Source organism: Haliotis rubra, unplaced genomic scaffold, assembly GCF_003918875.1.
Source record: "Haliotis rubra isolate DU_JTF1 unplaced genomic scaffold, ASM391887v1 Scf21, whole genome shotgun sequence".
Lineage (NCBI taxonomy): Eukaryota > Metazoa > Mollusca > Gastropoda > Lepetellida > Haliotidae > Haliotis > Haliotis rubra.
In genome coordinates, this window is record NW_025766114.1 from 2,386,669 (window position 1) to 2,402,116 (window position 15,448).

Sequence of the window (15,448 nt, forward strand, 5' to 3'; positions counted from 1 at the left end):
AAAATGCATGCTTAAACTTGTAAAGTAGCCATAGGTATTTAATAGTTGGAAGTCTTGTTTCCATGCAAAAATTGATGTTACAAAAGGTCTCGATCAAAGGAAAAGCATGACCTTCATTGCGTTTAAAAAGAAGATTGTTTATCGATCCATCTGCTTAATAGGAAAACCATTTGATTGTCTCATTCTCTGGACTACTCTGTCATGTAAGTTTAAAGTAAACATTATCGTTGGAAAGAGAAACGAAAGAGAAAGTGAATATCATATTAAAACTAGAATTTTAATTTTCTGTTCATTAAGAGTGCTGTGAGGAATTATTTCTTCAATTTTTAGTCCTTGTGTTTTGTATCATGTTTATTCAGTCTGGAATGTTTTCGTATTCACAATCTAGTTAAAAATATATGTTTAATTATGTTTATGGATTCAATGTAAATATGTATAGAATAATATTGAATTTTAGTATAAAATGGAAATAATAAGGATTCAATGAGTTGGGTTTACATAGTTTTAGTGATGTTCTGGAGGGCACCATAGTGTGGGGAATTGAACACGGGACTTTTGACATGATGAGTGAACACTTTGACCGCTAGGCTACCTCAGCACTCAGCATAGTTTTACCATCTTAATGAGAACCAGAGAGAGATATATGTTCTGAATGAAAACAGTTGACGATTCTTGTTCGTGTCATTGCAGAATATTGACAGGCCATTATGTCAAGACAATTTCAATGTTCAAATACAGTATTTAAAGAAAACTACAAGTGAAAATATGGACAGGAATATTGGAATTGGTTTGCTAATAACATGGAGAGAGAAACAAATTCTCAAAATTTGCATGATTAATGATGCCATTTGAGTAATTGTTGAAAGAACTTTAGAAATTCAGATGAGCCAAAGCATATTTTTACACTGGGCAGATTGGATAGCCTTTATCCTATTTATGACCCCAACCTTTGTTCAAAATTAACTTGAACACTTTGTTTATGGATTGTTTTCCAATTTAGGAAGCAACTTCTGTGTCTATGGGCTGGTGTCCCCAATGATCATCTTGTCGACGGGGGTGGATCTGGTTAGAACTGGTCTGCAGTAACCCATGCTTGTCATACGAGACGACAGTTCGGGTTGCCAGGCTTGCTGACTTGGATGACACACGTCATCATATCCCAACTGTTTAGATCAATGCTCATGACGCTGATCACTGGATTGTCAGTTGTCTGATCCAAAGTCAATTATTTACAGACCACTGCCATTTTGCTGGATTATTGCTGAGGGCGGCATTAAACAACAAACCAAACCTATTATCTCTGTCATGAACTGTTGACAAATGTGTTAAGCACTCTTTATGAGAGTCCTTGGATGGGTGACTGTGTGACAGGCTGACTCCTGTGAGTTTCTAGGACTTCAGTCCTGCCTCACAATGAAGCACATATGATACATGTGGTCTCACCTGAGGCAAGTGAGTTTGTTCACATATTGCCTCTGTTCTACCAGCAGAAAATGGGTACCCAGTGGGATAAGGCATGTGACTATAACCATCTAGTACCTCAGAGGCAGCTTGGGTTATCCAGGGTAATAATGAACTGTGTGCACTATGAGCATGCTGTCGGTGTGGAGTTAGCACAATATAAATGGACTAATTATTATTGTTATAATATTTGGGGGTTTGATTTGTTGGTTTGAATCAACTCAAAATGTTATGAAACATATCATGAGGTTGCCTATTTGTCAGAGTGACCTCCCTTGTTTCTGAACATAACGTGCCAAGAGCTTTTGTCTCATCTACAGCCTTCATTTCATCTTTTGATGTGAACTTGCTGAATGAAAAAAAAGAAGATTTTTTTCGTCTCTTGGAACTGTGAGATTGGTTAACATTCAGAGTATGTGGTGTCAGGGCTCATTCTGAGTATGCTACTTTTCAAAATGAAAAACTTGCAACACAATGTTATGTGATCCTTGCTTAGATATTTTAGATTTACACTGGAATGTTTCTATGGCAACCGTCTCTGTTGCTTTGTTGATGTCTTGTCATATGATACAGATCGGATAAATTAGTATTGGATTGTAATAATAGTCTCTGTTTCAGATAATGATCTTTCTGGTACATTACAGGTGTTAACATGTTATATAAAAAACTATATTGAATAAATAAAACAACTGTTAAGAGTCATGTTAGAATTGGTCTACGGAAGGCGAGTAACAGAATCGGTTGTCTGGCTAGCTGACTTGTTGGATCTATTTCATAATATCCCTGCTGCTTAGATTGATGCTCATGATGTCGACCACTGGATTGTGTTACTGGATTGTATTACACTGATTTGATATGACATAATTTATTCATTGAAGAAAAGGATTGGGCACAAGTTAGCCAACTTAATGAAGCCCTCTCCCATTATTTACAACAATTATATTTACATGATATAAATCCAATAAACCTGATCACTGTCACAGGACTAGAATATAAGTGCTGTGTTAAACAACTTAATGAAGCCCTCTCCCATTATTTACAACAATTACATTTACATGATATAAATCCAATAAATCCGATCACTGTCACAGGGCTGGAATATAAGTGCTGTGTTAAACAACTTAATGAAGCCCTCTCCCAATCCCATTATTTACAACAATTACATTTACATGATATAAATCCAATAAACCTGATCACTGTCACAGGACTAGAATATAAGTGCTGTGTTAAACAACTTAATGAAGCCCTCTCCCATTATTTACAACAATTATATTTACATGATATAAATCCAATAAACCTGATCACTGTCACAGGGCTGGAATATAAGTGCTGTGTTAAACAACTTAATGAAGCCCTCTCCCATTATTTACAACAATTATATTTACATGATTTACACCCAATAAACCTGATCACTGTCACAGGGCTGGAATATAAGTGCTGTGTTAAACAACAGAAATGTTGTGGTTCCGATTACCCAACCGACCCTTGAATCCTGGTGCCGACCCTATTTTTTTTAAGCAGACTGAATAAAATAAGCTTTCAGATACCATTGTTTTTTTCCCGGCACCGACAGATATCGGTCATTCTGATAGAGAAAGTCGACATGCTTGATTGAATAAACAATAGCACCTTGATACATGAGTTATTAGTTTGTACTTTCCTTCTAAAAACTATATACAAACAAATATTCCCTACCTACCCCTAAATTTTATAGAGGTGTAATCGTAACCACAACATTCTTTTTATTTGTCCTTAACAAGTATGGATTATTAATGTGAGTGTAGGTTCATGTTGTATTGTACTATACTTCTGGAAATGAATTTTGTCATGATTATTGTGTTGAGGAATATTATGGAGGTACATACCACTTGTACAACGTTCTTATTTTATGCGGACATGCTGAGAGTTAAAATCAATAACTCAGTGAGTAGAATGCAAGAAATATTTCTTAAGATTGAAATTGAAAATTGAATTCTGCAGTCGTAATCTGAATTCTTTTCTTTTGTTAGGGGACATTTTTTGTATTTTCTTTTACCAGATATTCAATGGCTGCATGTTCATTAATGAAGATGTTGACTACAAATATTCCTTTTCTTACAGGCTTGTAGTGGATAGGGGAAGGGAAAGGGGGGGGGGTGGGTGACTCCCTCTTTCTTTCCCTGTCTCTTTCTCTCTTTCTCTGCCTTTCTGTCTGTCTCTCTGTTTTTTCTTCATCTGCACGTAAATTCAGAAACATGTTTATTTTGCCAATCAATGACATGGAAAATAATTCTTTGAGTGAAACTTTGAGTTCATCTGTATTTATTCTATAAAAGTGCTGTAAAGTGACATAGCTTGTTTTGAAGGAGAACTCTTTCCCCGACCATGAACACAGTATCCAATATGGCTGAAGTCGGAACCTGTGTTGAGAAAATGGACTGCTGATGTCTGATTAGTTATCAGTGGAAGAATAGAATGGGGGTGTGTGGAAATAATTTGGAGGAGATTCATAGAACATTGTTCGCTAGTCACGCCGAGAACCCAGGTTCAATTCCCCACATGGGTACAATGTGTGAAACCCATTTCTGGTGTTCCCGCTAAGATGTGGCTGGAATATTGCTAAAAGTAAAACCCATTTAAATTGAAAAGGAGCCCCAGGGAGACAAGAAATCCAGAGAACCTGAGGAAATCAAAACTTGCTTCATTTAGGGCTTTAGCATTGCAAGGAGGGCTAGGCATTAGGGAAAATAATATAGTTCAGGGACTTTGAGACAGACAATTGCTGCCTGAGATATAGAAATATTATCCCCTGATCTGCACAAAGAAATCACTATTTGAATCTGTATGATGATCATGTGATGAGGTGTGTGTCTTTTATCTCCCTCCTTTGAAAATGAGTCTGTCTATTTCAAAAACATGTAATCTGTTGAACATTGTTTTTTTATGTATATTTTTTGTTTTCACGATGACAGTTTGGAAAAGTCAGCATAGTGCTTGTTTCCTAAGTAAAACTCCTAAACTATTGAATATTTTATTGATGACACTAGGAGGTACAGATCAGTCTTATGGCCTTTTGATGATTAGGGATATTTTTCTATATATATTGGTTTTTGTTTTCATGATGACAGGTTGGAAAAGTCACATGTACTTGTCGTCCATGTCTTTTGATGATTTGTGACCTTGAAAAATTCAGAATGGCAGTGTAGTTTTCTTCACTAAACTGAAGGTATCCAATGGCAGTGAATGAAAATCTGGTATAAGTAGCCAGGCTCGTTATCGGACTGGCACCTGAGGCTGGGGGATGTGTCATCTCTGGATGGTTCTTGTTTGTCTCAGCAAGATTGCCATGGTTGGATTGATGGGACTCATTTTAAGGTAGCTGAGTGCAATAGCTGTAACTTCCTTATCCTGAAATTATTGTACTTCATGATCCATTTAGGATTACTTAAGTGCATGTTCGGTAGGGTAGCCAAGTGGTTAAAGCGTTCGCTCGTCATGCCGAAGACCCGGTGTAATAGGCCAAACTTTCCCCCTGGCCAAACCTTCCCCGGGGAACCTTTGGCCAAGGACAAAGTTTTCCCGGGGACACTTTAGCCCAGGCCAAACTTTACCCCCCTAGGCTTAATCTTCCCCGGGGAAAGTTTGTCCTAGGCCAAACTTTCCCCACCCTTGAATCAACTTTAAAGGCTACTTGTTTCCCATCCTTGTTCTTATATCAAATGGGGGAGATTCTGGACTAGCTAGGCTATTTCTTCCCCAACCTTGTTTTCTTGTTTATATTCGTCTTGAAAAAGTCAGAAACGCAAACAAGACATAGCTATTCACGTGAACACATTGATAAGATATTATGTTGATGTCAAGTTCCATTAACAATTTACAGGTCATCTTCATATATAACATGTACATGGTTCCCATTTTGTTTCATAACTTTCAATACCCTTCTGTAAGGTGAGATTAAAAAGAAAAGCAAGCATAAAAGCAAAGATATTATATCATTACTATTGTTTTATATTATCATTTACTTATTTTTATATTGCAATAATTTACTTATCTCCACTTACTCAAAATTGGCCTATGTCAAAATCATTACTATATTCAAAACTTTAACTAAATACCCAGTTTTTACTTGGATGTCCACATCCATTCAAAATTTTATTCTCTAACTCATGACCTTAAATATGGCATCCACGTCGGCGACATCAACTTAACAGTTTGAAGCAGATGTAAACATCAACACAACAACAACCCAACACAATATCCATATCAAATGCTGTATCATCTATCATTCCACTATAGTGACTTATTCTAAATTCACAAAACAAGGTTTGATAAGGGGTATACTTGGCCCATGGATATCTGAAACATATTTCATTCACCCAAAGTGGTTATGGATTAGTAAACAAGCTTATGTGAATAATGTTCCATTACATTTATACATAAATACAACAAATATTAGATAATAAACAGCATGATAAGAGAGCAAGCAACTGTGTATATCGCAAATGTGCGATTGAATGTTTACATCTTATGGTGGACAGATGAAGAGCTAACACAATGTGTCTTCATAGGAAAGGCGGCAGGATGGATTTAGAGATATATGCTGTTCAAACATGTATGCATTCAAATCACTACACCGAGGTCTGAGGCAAAAATGGACTATTTAGCAAAAATGTGTACCAAAATATAAGTCAAACCTGCTGTCGGTTTGTAAGAGAAAGGGTGGGGAAGAAGTAGCCAAGCTAGGCCAGAATCACCCCTTTTGATATACTGTAAATCATGAAATTAATGCGAGCATTTTATTAATGCGAAAAATGCGTCTGTATTCTTCTCGCATTATTATAATGACACATTTCAGACTGACCTTGTCTACTTTTGAGAATTAATAAAGGACAGAAAACGTAAATCTGTTGACACTACACATTACACCAATACAGGTCACTTCCTCATTACGGGTATCTCAAGCCACATGTAATTATCACTGGTTACAATCACTGGTCTTTGTTTAAAGTCACTCAAGCACATCAGCCAGACTGGACATTCTCCAGCCACTTGTTTGTTGTACCTTGGTAGATGACTTGTGTCTTTGAAGTTGGATTACGTTTATACATGTTGTCATAAGACAAGTAGTAGCAAGCAATGACGTGATCAAACATTGCAGCGTAATCAAAACATCGTCAGCTCATTTCCATTCATTGCTTAACAAGCTTAATTCAGGTTATTTGGTAAATAACAAGTGTGAAAAGAAAAAGAACAACACCAAAGATTCAGAGTGTCACATTATATCATCAACACAGGTTCCAGGGGCTCGCATTAATTTCGTGACACATTTTAGACTAGACCCTCGCACTCGCATTAAATTTGTGACGCATTAATTTCATGATTTACAGTAAGAACAAGGGTGGGGAAGAAGTAGCCTAGCTAGGCCACAGTCACCCCTTTTGATATAAGAGCAAGGGTGGGGAAGAAGTAGCCTAGCTAGGCCAGAATCACCCCACTTTTCATAAAAAAACAGAACAAAATATCCTAGTTTAAACAGGGGGGAAAGTTTGGCCTAGCGGGGGAAACTTTAGCTTAGCCCAAATATTCCCCGGGGTAAGAATATCCTAGTACAAAACCTCCCCGGGGAAAGTTTGGCCTAGGCCAGATTCTCCTCGGGGAAAGTTTAGACCGGGGAAGAAATGGCCTGCGACACCGGGTTTGATTCCCCACATGGGTACGTTGTGTGAAGCCCATTTCTAGAGTCCCCCTCTGTGATATTGCTGGAATGTTGCTAAAAGCAGCGTAAAACCACTTAAATGCAGCTCATAGGCTTTAGACAGCTATTACGATAACTATATTACAGTGTGATAGAAGTAAAGATTCGTAATTATTCATGTTTTGGAATTTCATTAGATGCTTGTATATCATTATAAAGGATTGACACTCCCAAACAGGCAAACTGTTGTGTGTTTAACTGCTTATTAGTGATGTTTCAGCAGGCGTTCTCATAGAGCTACGATTGCAAATTGTCACATTGACATAAGAATGAGCTACAGTGGCTATGTGGTACAGGCGAAACTTCAAACCAAATCAACCTTGGTATTATTCACTGTACCCACAACATGTCTATGACTTTGCTGACCGCCTCCGTGGTGTAGTGGTTAGAGCGTCCGCCCGGAGAGCGGAAGGTCTCGGGCTCGATCCCCGACCACGTCATACCAAAAGATGTTAAGATATGGCACTTGTTGGTCCCTGCCTGGCGTCGACATTAATGGGTACAACAAGGACTGGTTGGCTCGGAGTCAGTATAATGTATCTGAGTGGGGTATTCATGCTTCACTGCGGCATGGTATCTCAGTGGGCTAGCACTATAAAACCAGTTTCAGTCTGGGCTAGTACAAGCAGCCGCACCTACACACACACACGCATGCACGTCGTCATATGAGCGAAATATTCTCAAGCATGACGTAAAACCGAATTTCACCTCATCTATGACTTTACTAAGTGTTTGGTTGTTTCTTTCAGAACAGTTACTTGCATCATTTCACCCATCAGTCCACATGATCAATGATTCATTCCAGGCTCTAAAGTAATGATCAAAACATACAGTTCTCTACACCGTTACTCCAGAGAACCCTTGTATTGCCTGCAAGGACCCTTAAACTGTTAATTATGGGTCCCCAGAACCCCCCATATTTGTGAAACCCTTCATCTGCAAAGAGGTTAACAGCACAGAATGATTTCATGAACTGAAACTTAATAGCTGTGATTTGTACTTTTTAATTTATGACTTTGTTTTCTTTGGAATGATTCCTTGTATTTCTTTCCCAGACTTGCCTGTGTCCGGAGCAGATGCTGTTGAAGGGATGAAGTTAGCCACATCAATGGCGGCCATCACAAGCCCCATTACACCTGAGGGCCTGTTGAGCGCCCAGTCCCTCGGGGCTGTCACCATACCGCAGAGCTTCTGCTTCCCCCAGACGTCCTTGTCATCAGCCTTCTCCTCCAATCAGCAGGCTCCACCCGGGACCCACTCGCCGCTAAATGTCACCTTGGGTTTTCCGATGAACGTGAATACTGGTGCTGTCGGACATCCGTTTGTCCAACCTATATCTGTGGGACAAATTTGCACGACCGTCGCACAAAGTCTTGGGATTCCCATCAGCCAGACGATTTTGGCTGTTCCTAATGGAGGTCAAGGTCAGTTCCTGTCTGGAGCCTTCAGCCAACTTCAACCAATCATAATGAGTGCCCAGCAACAACCAGTCATGGCAAACCCATTCATGGGAGCACCACAAAACGGCAGTGTAACCCCACTTGCTGCCTCACCCAACACATTTTCCCTGAATTCCATCACAGCGCCAGCATTGCTCCCAAAAGAACTGATATTTGAAAACATAGCCGAGTCAGGGAATGAATCAGAAGGCAATTTTAGTAACGAAACACCCAAACAGGAAATGGGCGACCTGGCAGACGTGGAATCCATCTTGAACATTACCACCATGGATGATGGCGGCATTCAGAACGACATTGAAATGCCAGATAGTGAAAACTCCAATTCAGCAAAAGAGGACGTAAAATCAAATACTGAAGACTCTCCAGCGCCGGTAGAAGATGTTCCTAGCCCCAAACCAAGTCCAGTTCAGTCTGATTCAGAAAAGGTGGAGGAAGAGTCCAATTCAGTGACAGAGGAACCCATCCCTGATGCTGGCAGTGTGAAGGAAGATGAGGAAGAGGTCTCTGTCCCAGAACAGAAACCCATGGAGGAGGTAAAGGCAGAGTCTCCCTACCCAGCTTTGGAGGACAATACAGAACTTGTGGATCCGAAAGTTGAATCTTTGGATGACCTTGATGACAAATCTCGGTTCAGTATGATTGATACCGCTGATTACAATGAAGGTTGGTTATGTTGTTAGATTTTTTCTTTGACTGCTAAGCATCCTTAAATAAGATATTTAGACTTTTTGTTGACATCTACATGTCATTAAGTCTTCGGGAAGAGTTAGTCTGTTTTGCAGTCTCTGAACCATAGCATGTCCCCTCCAACCCAGTCATCTGTGTAATGCTAGGAAGTACCCTACCTCAATTTGGCTCCTTTTCAATTTAAATGGAGTTCTTTGTGTCTCTAACCTGTGAAGGTGCGGGTTAGAATGTACCTTCAGTAACCCATGCTTGTCATAACAGGTGACTAAGGGGATAGGGTAGTCAGGCTTGCTGGTTTGGTTGACACATGTCATCGGTTCCCAATTGTGCAGATCAATGGTCATGCTGTTGATCACTGGATTGTCTGGTCCAGACTCGATTATTTACAGACTGCCGCCATATAGCTGGAATATTGCTGAGTGCGGCGTAAAACTAAACTCACTCACTCACTGTGTTTCTAGAAGCATTAATTTAGGAGAGTAACTGTCAGCAGTAAATTTGAAATTGTCAGGAAATGAATGATAAATAGTTGTCCTACTTAACAAACGATCATAGTTTGAAATCGCTATTATTGGTTTGTATTTCAAGGGGGTAAGCGCAGTAGTTGGAAAAGTGAAACAAATGCACGTGCCGTACGTGTTGAGCGTTAACTTAGTTGTTCTCGGTGTTTCATTTAATGTGCATACCTCTTGTAATACAAACCAATGTTAGCGATTTGAAACTCTGATCGTTTATTAAACAACTTTTTATCCTAAATTGAATACAATTCTGAGATTTAAATGTTCAATTGGCAAGGTGACATTGTGTGGATTCGCAATCTTATTTCACTTTATTTGATTTACTTTTTTGTTTCAAGTGAATTTCATCAGTGCGTTTTCACTGCAAACAAACTATAGTCAGTTTTGAATAGGGTTGAACGTATTGAATGAATAATTGGGCCTTTTTGGTCTTGTTTATAATTTATTTGGGTTATTATGTGAAAACTGTCATGTACACAGAAGACTTGTACTTCATTACTGACATCTTGGGATGTTTTGAGACTTGATGGTTTGATATTGTAGATGGTATTCCTGTTGAATATGACCAGTCCGAGTTCAACTGGGAGGAGTATCTACTTGAGACCGGCTCCACCAGTGTACCCCCCACAGCCTTCACCCATGTAAGTACAATCACTAGGGTGGGGACAGAGTGTCTCATGTGAGGACAGGGTGTGTAATAGTGGAATCATTAGAGACTCTGCTAGTGTAGTAACCTGGGTGCCGTTGTACAAAACAAACTTAGTGTTAAGGCTATCGTAAGTCTATGTTAAGGTATGCAAATTACGATCACCTTTGTGCTAAGGGTGCTTTGTACAACAGCACCCAGAACAATGACTTAGAATTGGTCCCAAACAATGTGCTGTTCCCGTTCCACAAAGTGACCGTTGCTCTAAGGTGATCGTTACATCCAGCATTCGAAATAATCGCTGGCCCAGAGGCCCAGCGCCGGTTGTTATTGTATCAGGCCGGCAATTTCAAATATTTACAGGCCCTTGTGGCCTTCAGTAAATAATCGTCAATGTTGTTTTGTTTGTTTTCAGCTGGAATCTGTCCCGTATTGTGTTTCTTTATTAACGTTCGGAAATCATCCATGATCCATCATGTTACGATACTTACAGTTTCACCTTCTGGTATTTCAGCGCTTTGCGCGTAGGAATGTCAACACCAGTCTTTTAAAAAATAAAAACTTCTCTCAGCGCCATAGAAACAGTGTGAAACTGTGTACAGTGTTGTCTATTTTGTTTTATTGGTTTAACTTAACAAACTGGGCCTGCAGATTTCATTCAGGGCCTGTAGATTATAAAGCCTGCAGGCCCCGATGGCCAGCTGGCAAATTAAACACTGGTTACGCACATACTTTAACAATAACTCACTCACTCACGTTAGCGCCCTGTTCCACAAAGTGATCTTAGTAAGTCTGTGTAAATGTATTGTGGTTACGATTACCTTAGCACTAAGATGGCTTTGTGGAACGGATCCCAGGTGTTTAGAGGTAACTTAATTGATTCCAGATCCCGGATTATTTTCAGATTGTTATAAAGCTGGAATGTTGCTGAGTGTAGTGATACACAGCACGCACAAATGCACATACAGACACTATGGACCTAACATTCAGTGAATTGTTACCATGGTTACGTCCTTCCATGTCAGCAGACGTCTCAATACTTCACGTCTGCTTTTAGGTGGAGTGCAGTCTACAGAGTGGTTTTGTCAAGGGCATGAAGTTGGAAGTCCCAAACAAGTCGTCACCTAACACATACTGGGTGGCATCTGTCATAATGTCATGTGGTCAGTTGCTACGGTTACGGTATGATGGTTATGAAGAGGATGGGTCTGCTGACTTCTGGGCTGACCTTATGACCTCAGAGATCCATCCAGTGGGATGGTGTTCAAGTAATGGCTGCACTCTTCAGCCTCCTGACGGTATGTTGATTAGTTTTATATGTACATATCAATAATACTTAAAACAACAATAATAATGAATCTATCGCATGTCTGATGTCCTATGGGGCGGTGGGGTAGCCTAATGGTTAAAGCGTTGGCTCGTCACGCCGAAGGCCCGGGTTCGAATCCCCACATGGGTACAATGTGTGAAGCCCATTTCTGGTGTCCCCCGCCGTGATGTTGCTGGAATATTGCTAAAAGCGGCGTAAAACCAAACTCTGTCAGTCAGTCTGATGTCCTATGCAAAGGGGCAGAAAAAGATAAATATTCTGTTCACATTCACTGCGAATAGCTGTAAAGTTGCTGATGCGGCGTTAAGCAATACTCACTCACTCACTCACTGTTCACATATTTTCGAGGTAATATTGTTCCAAATTAAACTAGCACATGAAGATCTGGGTTAGAATTAGACTTCAGCGACCCATGCTTGTCGTAAGAGGCGACTAACAGGATGGGGTGGTCAGGCTCGCTGACTTCGTTGACACTTCTTTGTATCCCAATTGTGTACATTGATGCTCATCCTCTTGATCATTGGATTGTTTGGTTTGACAGCCTTTCAAGCTCCATTTACAGACAGCTGCCATATAGCTGGAATGTTCCTGAGTGCAATAAAATTATTTTGGTCAATTTCCTTTTCAGCCATTAAGGACAAGTTCAGTGACTGGAAGGAGTTTGTAGTAGCCTCTCTAACAGGGGCTAGGACAGCCCCTTCCTACCTGCTGGATAAGGTACAGAGCAGTGGTACATTTGGGAAACTCATGGTTTATTGTGGGTATCGTGGGAATGTCATGAAAGTTGAAAACTAGCACCTGCATCAGGCATTTTCCAATGAGTAGGTGACTTAAAATAGGCAGTGTGAAGGCAATTTCGCAGCTGTAACATACATATGTATGTACGTATGATGTCCTTGTGGTTTATTATAGTTTAAGGGTGAAGCAGTGCTCCGAAACTATGATACAAAGGGCCTGTATTGCAATGCATGAAACAAAATGCATATTTCTTGCTTACTTGATAGAAGATCACTGTGTACAAGGTGTGTGCTGTTTATTGACCTTGGGAATAAAAAGGCTTTGTTGCTGTTACCAATGATGGAATCCATGGAGATCCTGGTTTGGATTGATCTTCAGTAACCCATGCTTGTAAAAAGAGGTGACTAAAGGGATTGGGTAGTCAGGCTCGCTGACTTGGTTGACACAGGTCATCATATCCCAAATGCGTAAATTGATGCTCATGTTGTTGACCACTGGATTGTCTGGTCCAGACTCGATTATTTACTGTCTTCAGCCATATAGCTGGAATATTGCTGAGTACGGTGTTAAATAACAAACATTGGGTACAATGTGTGAAGCCCATTTCTGGTGTCCCCCGCCTTTGATGTTGCTGGAATATTGCTAAAAGCGCGAAAACCAAAACTCAGTCAGTCAGTCTGATGTCCTATGCAAAGGGCAGAAAAAGATAAATATTCTGTTCACATTCACCGCGTAATAGCTGTAAAGTTGTTGATGCGGCGCTAAGCAATACTCTTCCACTCACTCACCACTGTTCACATATTTTCGAGGTAATATTGTTCCAAATTAAACTAGCACATGAAGATCTGGGTTAGAATTAGACTTCAGCGACCCATGCTTGTCGTAAGAGGCGACTAACAGGATGGGGTGGTCAGGCTCGCTGACTTCGTTGACACTTCTTTGTATCCCAATTGTGTACATTGATGCTCATCCTCTTGATCATTGGATTGTTTGGTTTGACAGCCTTTCAAGCTCCATTTACAGACAGCTGCCATATAGCTGGAATGTTCCTGAGTGCAATAAAATTATTTTGGTCAATTTCCTTTTCAGCCATTAAGGACAAGTTCAGTGACTGGAAGGAGTTTGTAGTAGCCTCTCTAACAGGGGCTAGGACAGCCCCTTCCTACCTGCTGGATAAGGTACAGAGCAGTGGTACATTTGGGAAACTCATGGTTTATTGTGGGTATCGTGGGAATGGCCATGAAAGTTGGAAAACTAGCACCCGCACTCAGGCATTTTCCAATGAGTAGGTGACTTAAAATAGGCAGTGTGAAGGCAATTTAAGAGCTGTAACATACATATGTATAATACGTGATTGATGTCCTTGTGGCTTTATTATAGTTTAAGGGTGAAGCAGTGCTCAAACTATGATACAAAGGGCCTGTATTGCAATGCATGAAACAAAATGCATATTTCTTGCTTACTTGATAGAAGATCACTGTGTACAAGGTGTGTGCTGTTTATTGACCTTGGGAATAAAAAGGCTTTGTTGCTGTTACCAATGATGGAATCCATGGAGATCCTGGTTTGGATTGATCTTCAGTAACCCATGCTTGTAAAAAGAGGTGACTAAAGGGATTGGGTAGTCAGGCTCGCTGACTTGGTTGACACAGGTCATCATATCCCAAATGCGTAAATTGATGCTCATGTTGTTGACCACTGGATTGTCTGGTCCAGACTCGATTATTTACTGTCTTCAGCCATATAGCTGGAATATTGCTGAGTACGGTGTTAAATAACAAACATTGGGTACAATGTGTGAAGCCCATTTCTGGTGTCCCCCGCCTTGATGTTGCTGGAATATTGCTAAAAGCGGCGTAAAACCAAAACTCAGTCAGTCAGTTGTTCTAGAACATGAAGATACCTCTTGTATATCATGACAAAGTATCTAGATACCTATAGTAGCGTAGCCTTCTGTATCATTGCACCCCTAGTATAGGTCATCCTTGTTTAGACAACCTACCAATCCAAAGAAATATTCATGGGTTGTGACGAGAAGTGTTTGTCTCCTTCAGATGACGGGAACAACACCAGTAGATCAGCTCAAACAATGTATGAGGCTGGAGATCCAGGATGTCTGCAAGCCCACCAACGCGTATGGATCGCATTACAGATCATCGAGAACGTTGAGGCAGACTGTACCTGCGCTATGAAGGCGTGGAGTCGGGCACACACGACTTCTGGATGTTCTACCTGAATGAGAGTCTGCATCCCATTGGCTGGGCCAAGGAGATGAAGTACACCTACAAGCCCCCTAGAGGTGGGAGGGATGGGTCTATGTTACTGTTTCCAGTTGGTACATTATGGGTTATCACATGGGGTGTCGAAGGAAATCGGGTTTTATCAGTCCTAATAAGGTTGTATATTAACCCACGAGGGACTGATAAAACCCCCGTGATTTCCCCTCGACACGATGTGATAACGCCATTATATCAGCCTAATGTTTTTACTACATGAAAAGAAAGAAAAGAAAATTCTCAGTTGTTGTGGCAAATCGCTTTCCTTGCTGCCATGTTGACACCAGCTGTTCGATTGACCCTCAATGCAGCATGTTATTAAAGGCTTTACGATGCATGCTTTCTCACTTCGCAAGTGGTCACTGAGGCCTGGCGGGATAATACGACTTTTGTACTCCCTGCTCGCGGATCGTGACGGGTGTACATGGTATTTTATCAGAGTCACGTGAACCAATCAAAACTCGACATTCTTACATGAGGCTGGATAAACATGCTTATTGGTAATCTGATGTATCCTTTGCAAGGTTGCAGACTGTTGCATTGCAATTTCATTGTTGTGAATTATTTCCATGATAATATTGCAAGATAATTGTTGATG

The 15,448-nt window shown here is 40.3% G+C and overlaps 1 protein-coding gene across 1 annotated transcript in view; it reads left to right on the forward strand.

The window, feature by feature from the left end:
• The window catches only part of LOC124276497 (scm-like with four MBT domains protein 1), a 50,511-nt gene that overhangs the window by 22,990 nt on the left and 12,073 nt on the right, over positions 1–15,448 (forward strand). Inside the window, 7 exon segments of the mRNA XM_046712128.1 lie at positions 8,251–9,318; positions 10,404–10,501; positions 11,564–11,804; positions 12,465–12,553; positions 14,629–14,706; positions 14,709–14,739; positions 14,742–14,873. Of these exon segments, the coding sequence (XP_046568084.1) occupies positions 8,251–9,318; positions 10,404–10,501; positions 11,564–11,804; positions 12,465–12,553; positions 14,629–14,706; positions 14,709–14,739; positions 14,742–14,873 (1,737 nt within the window).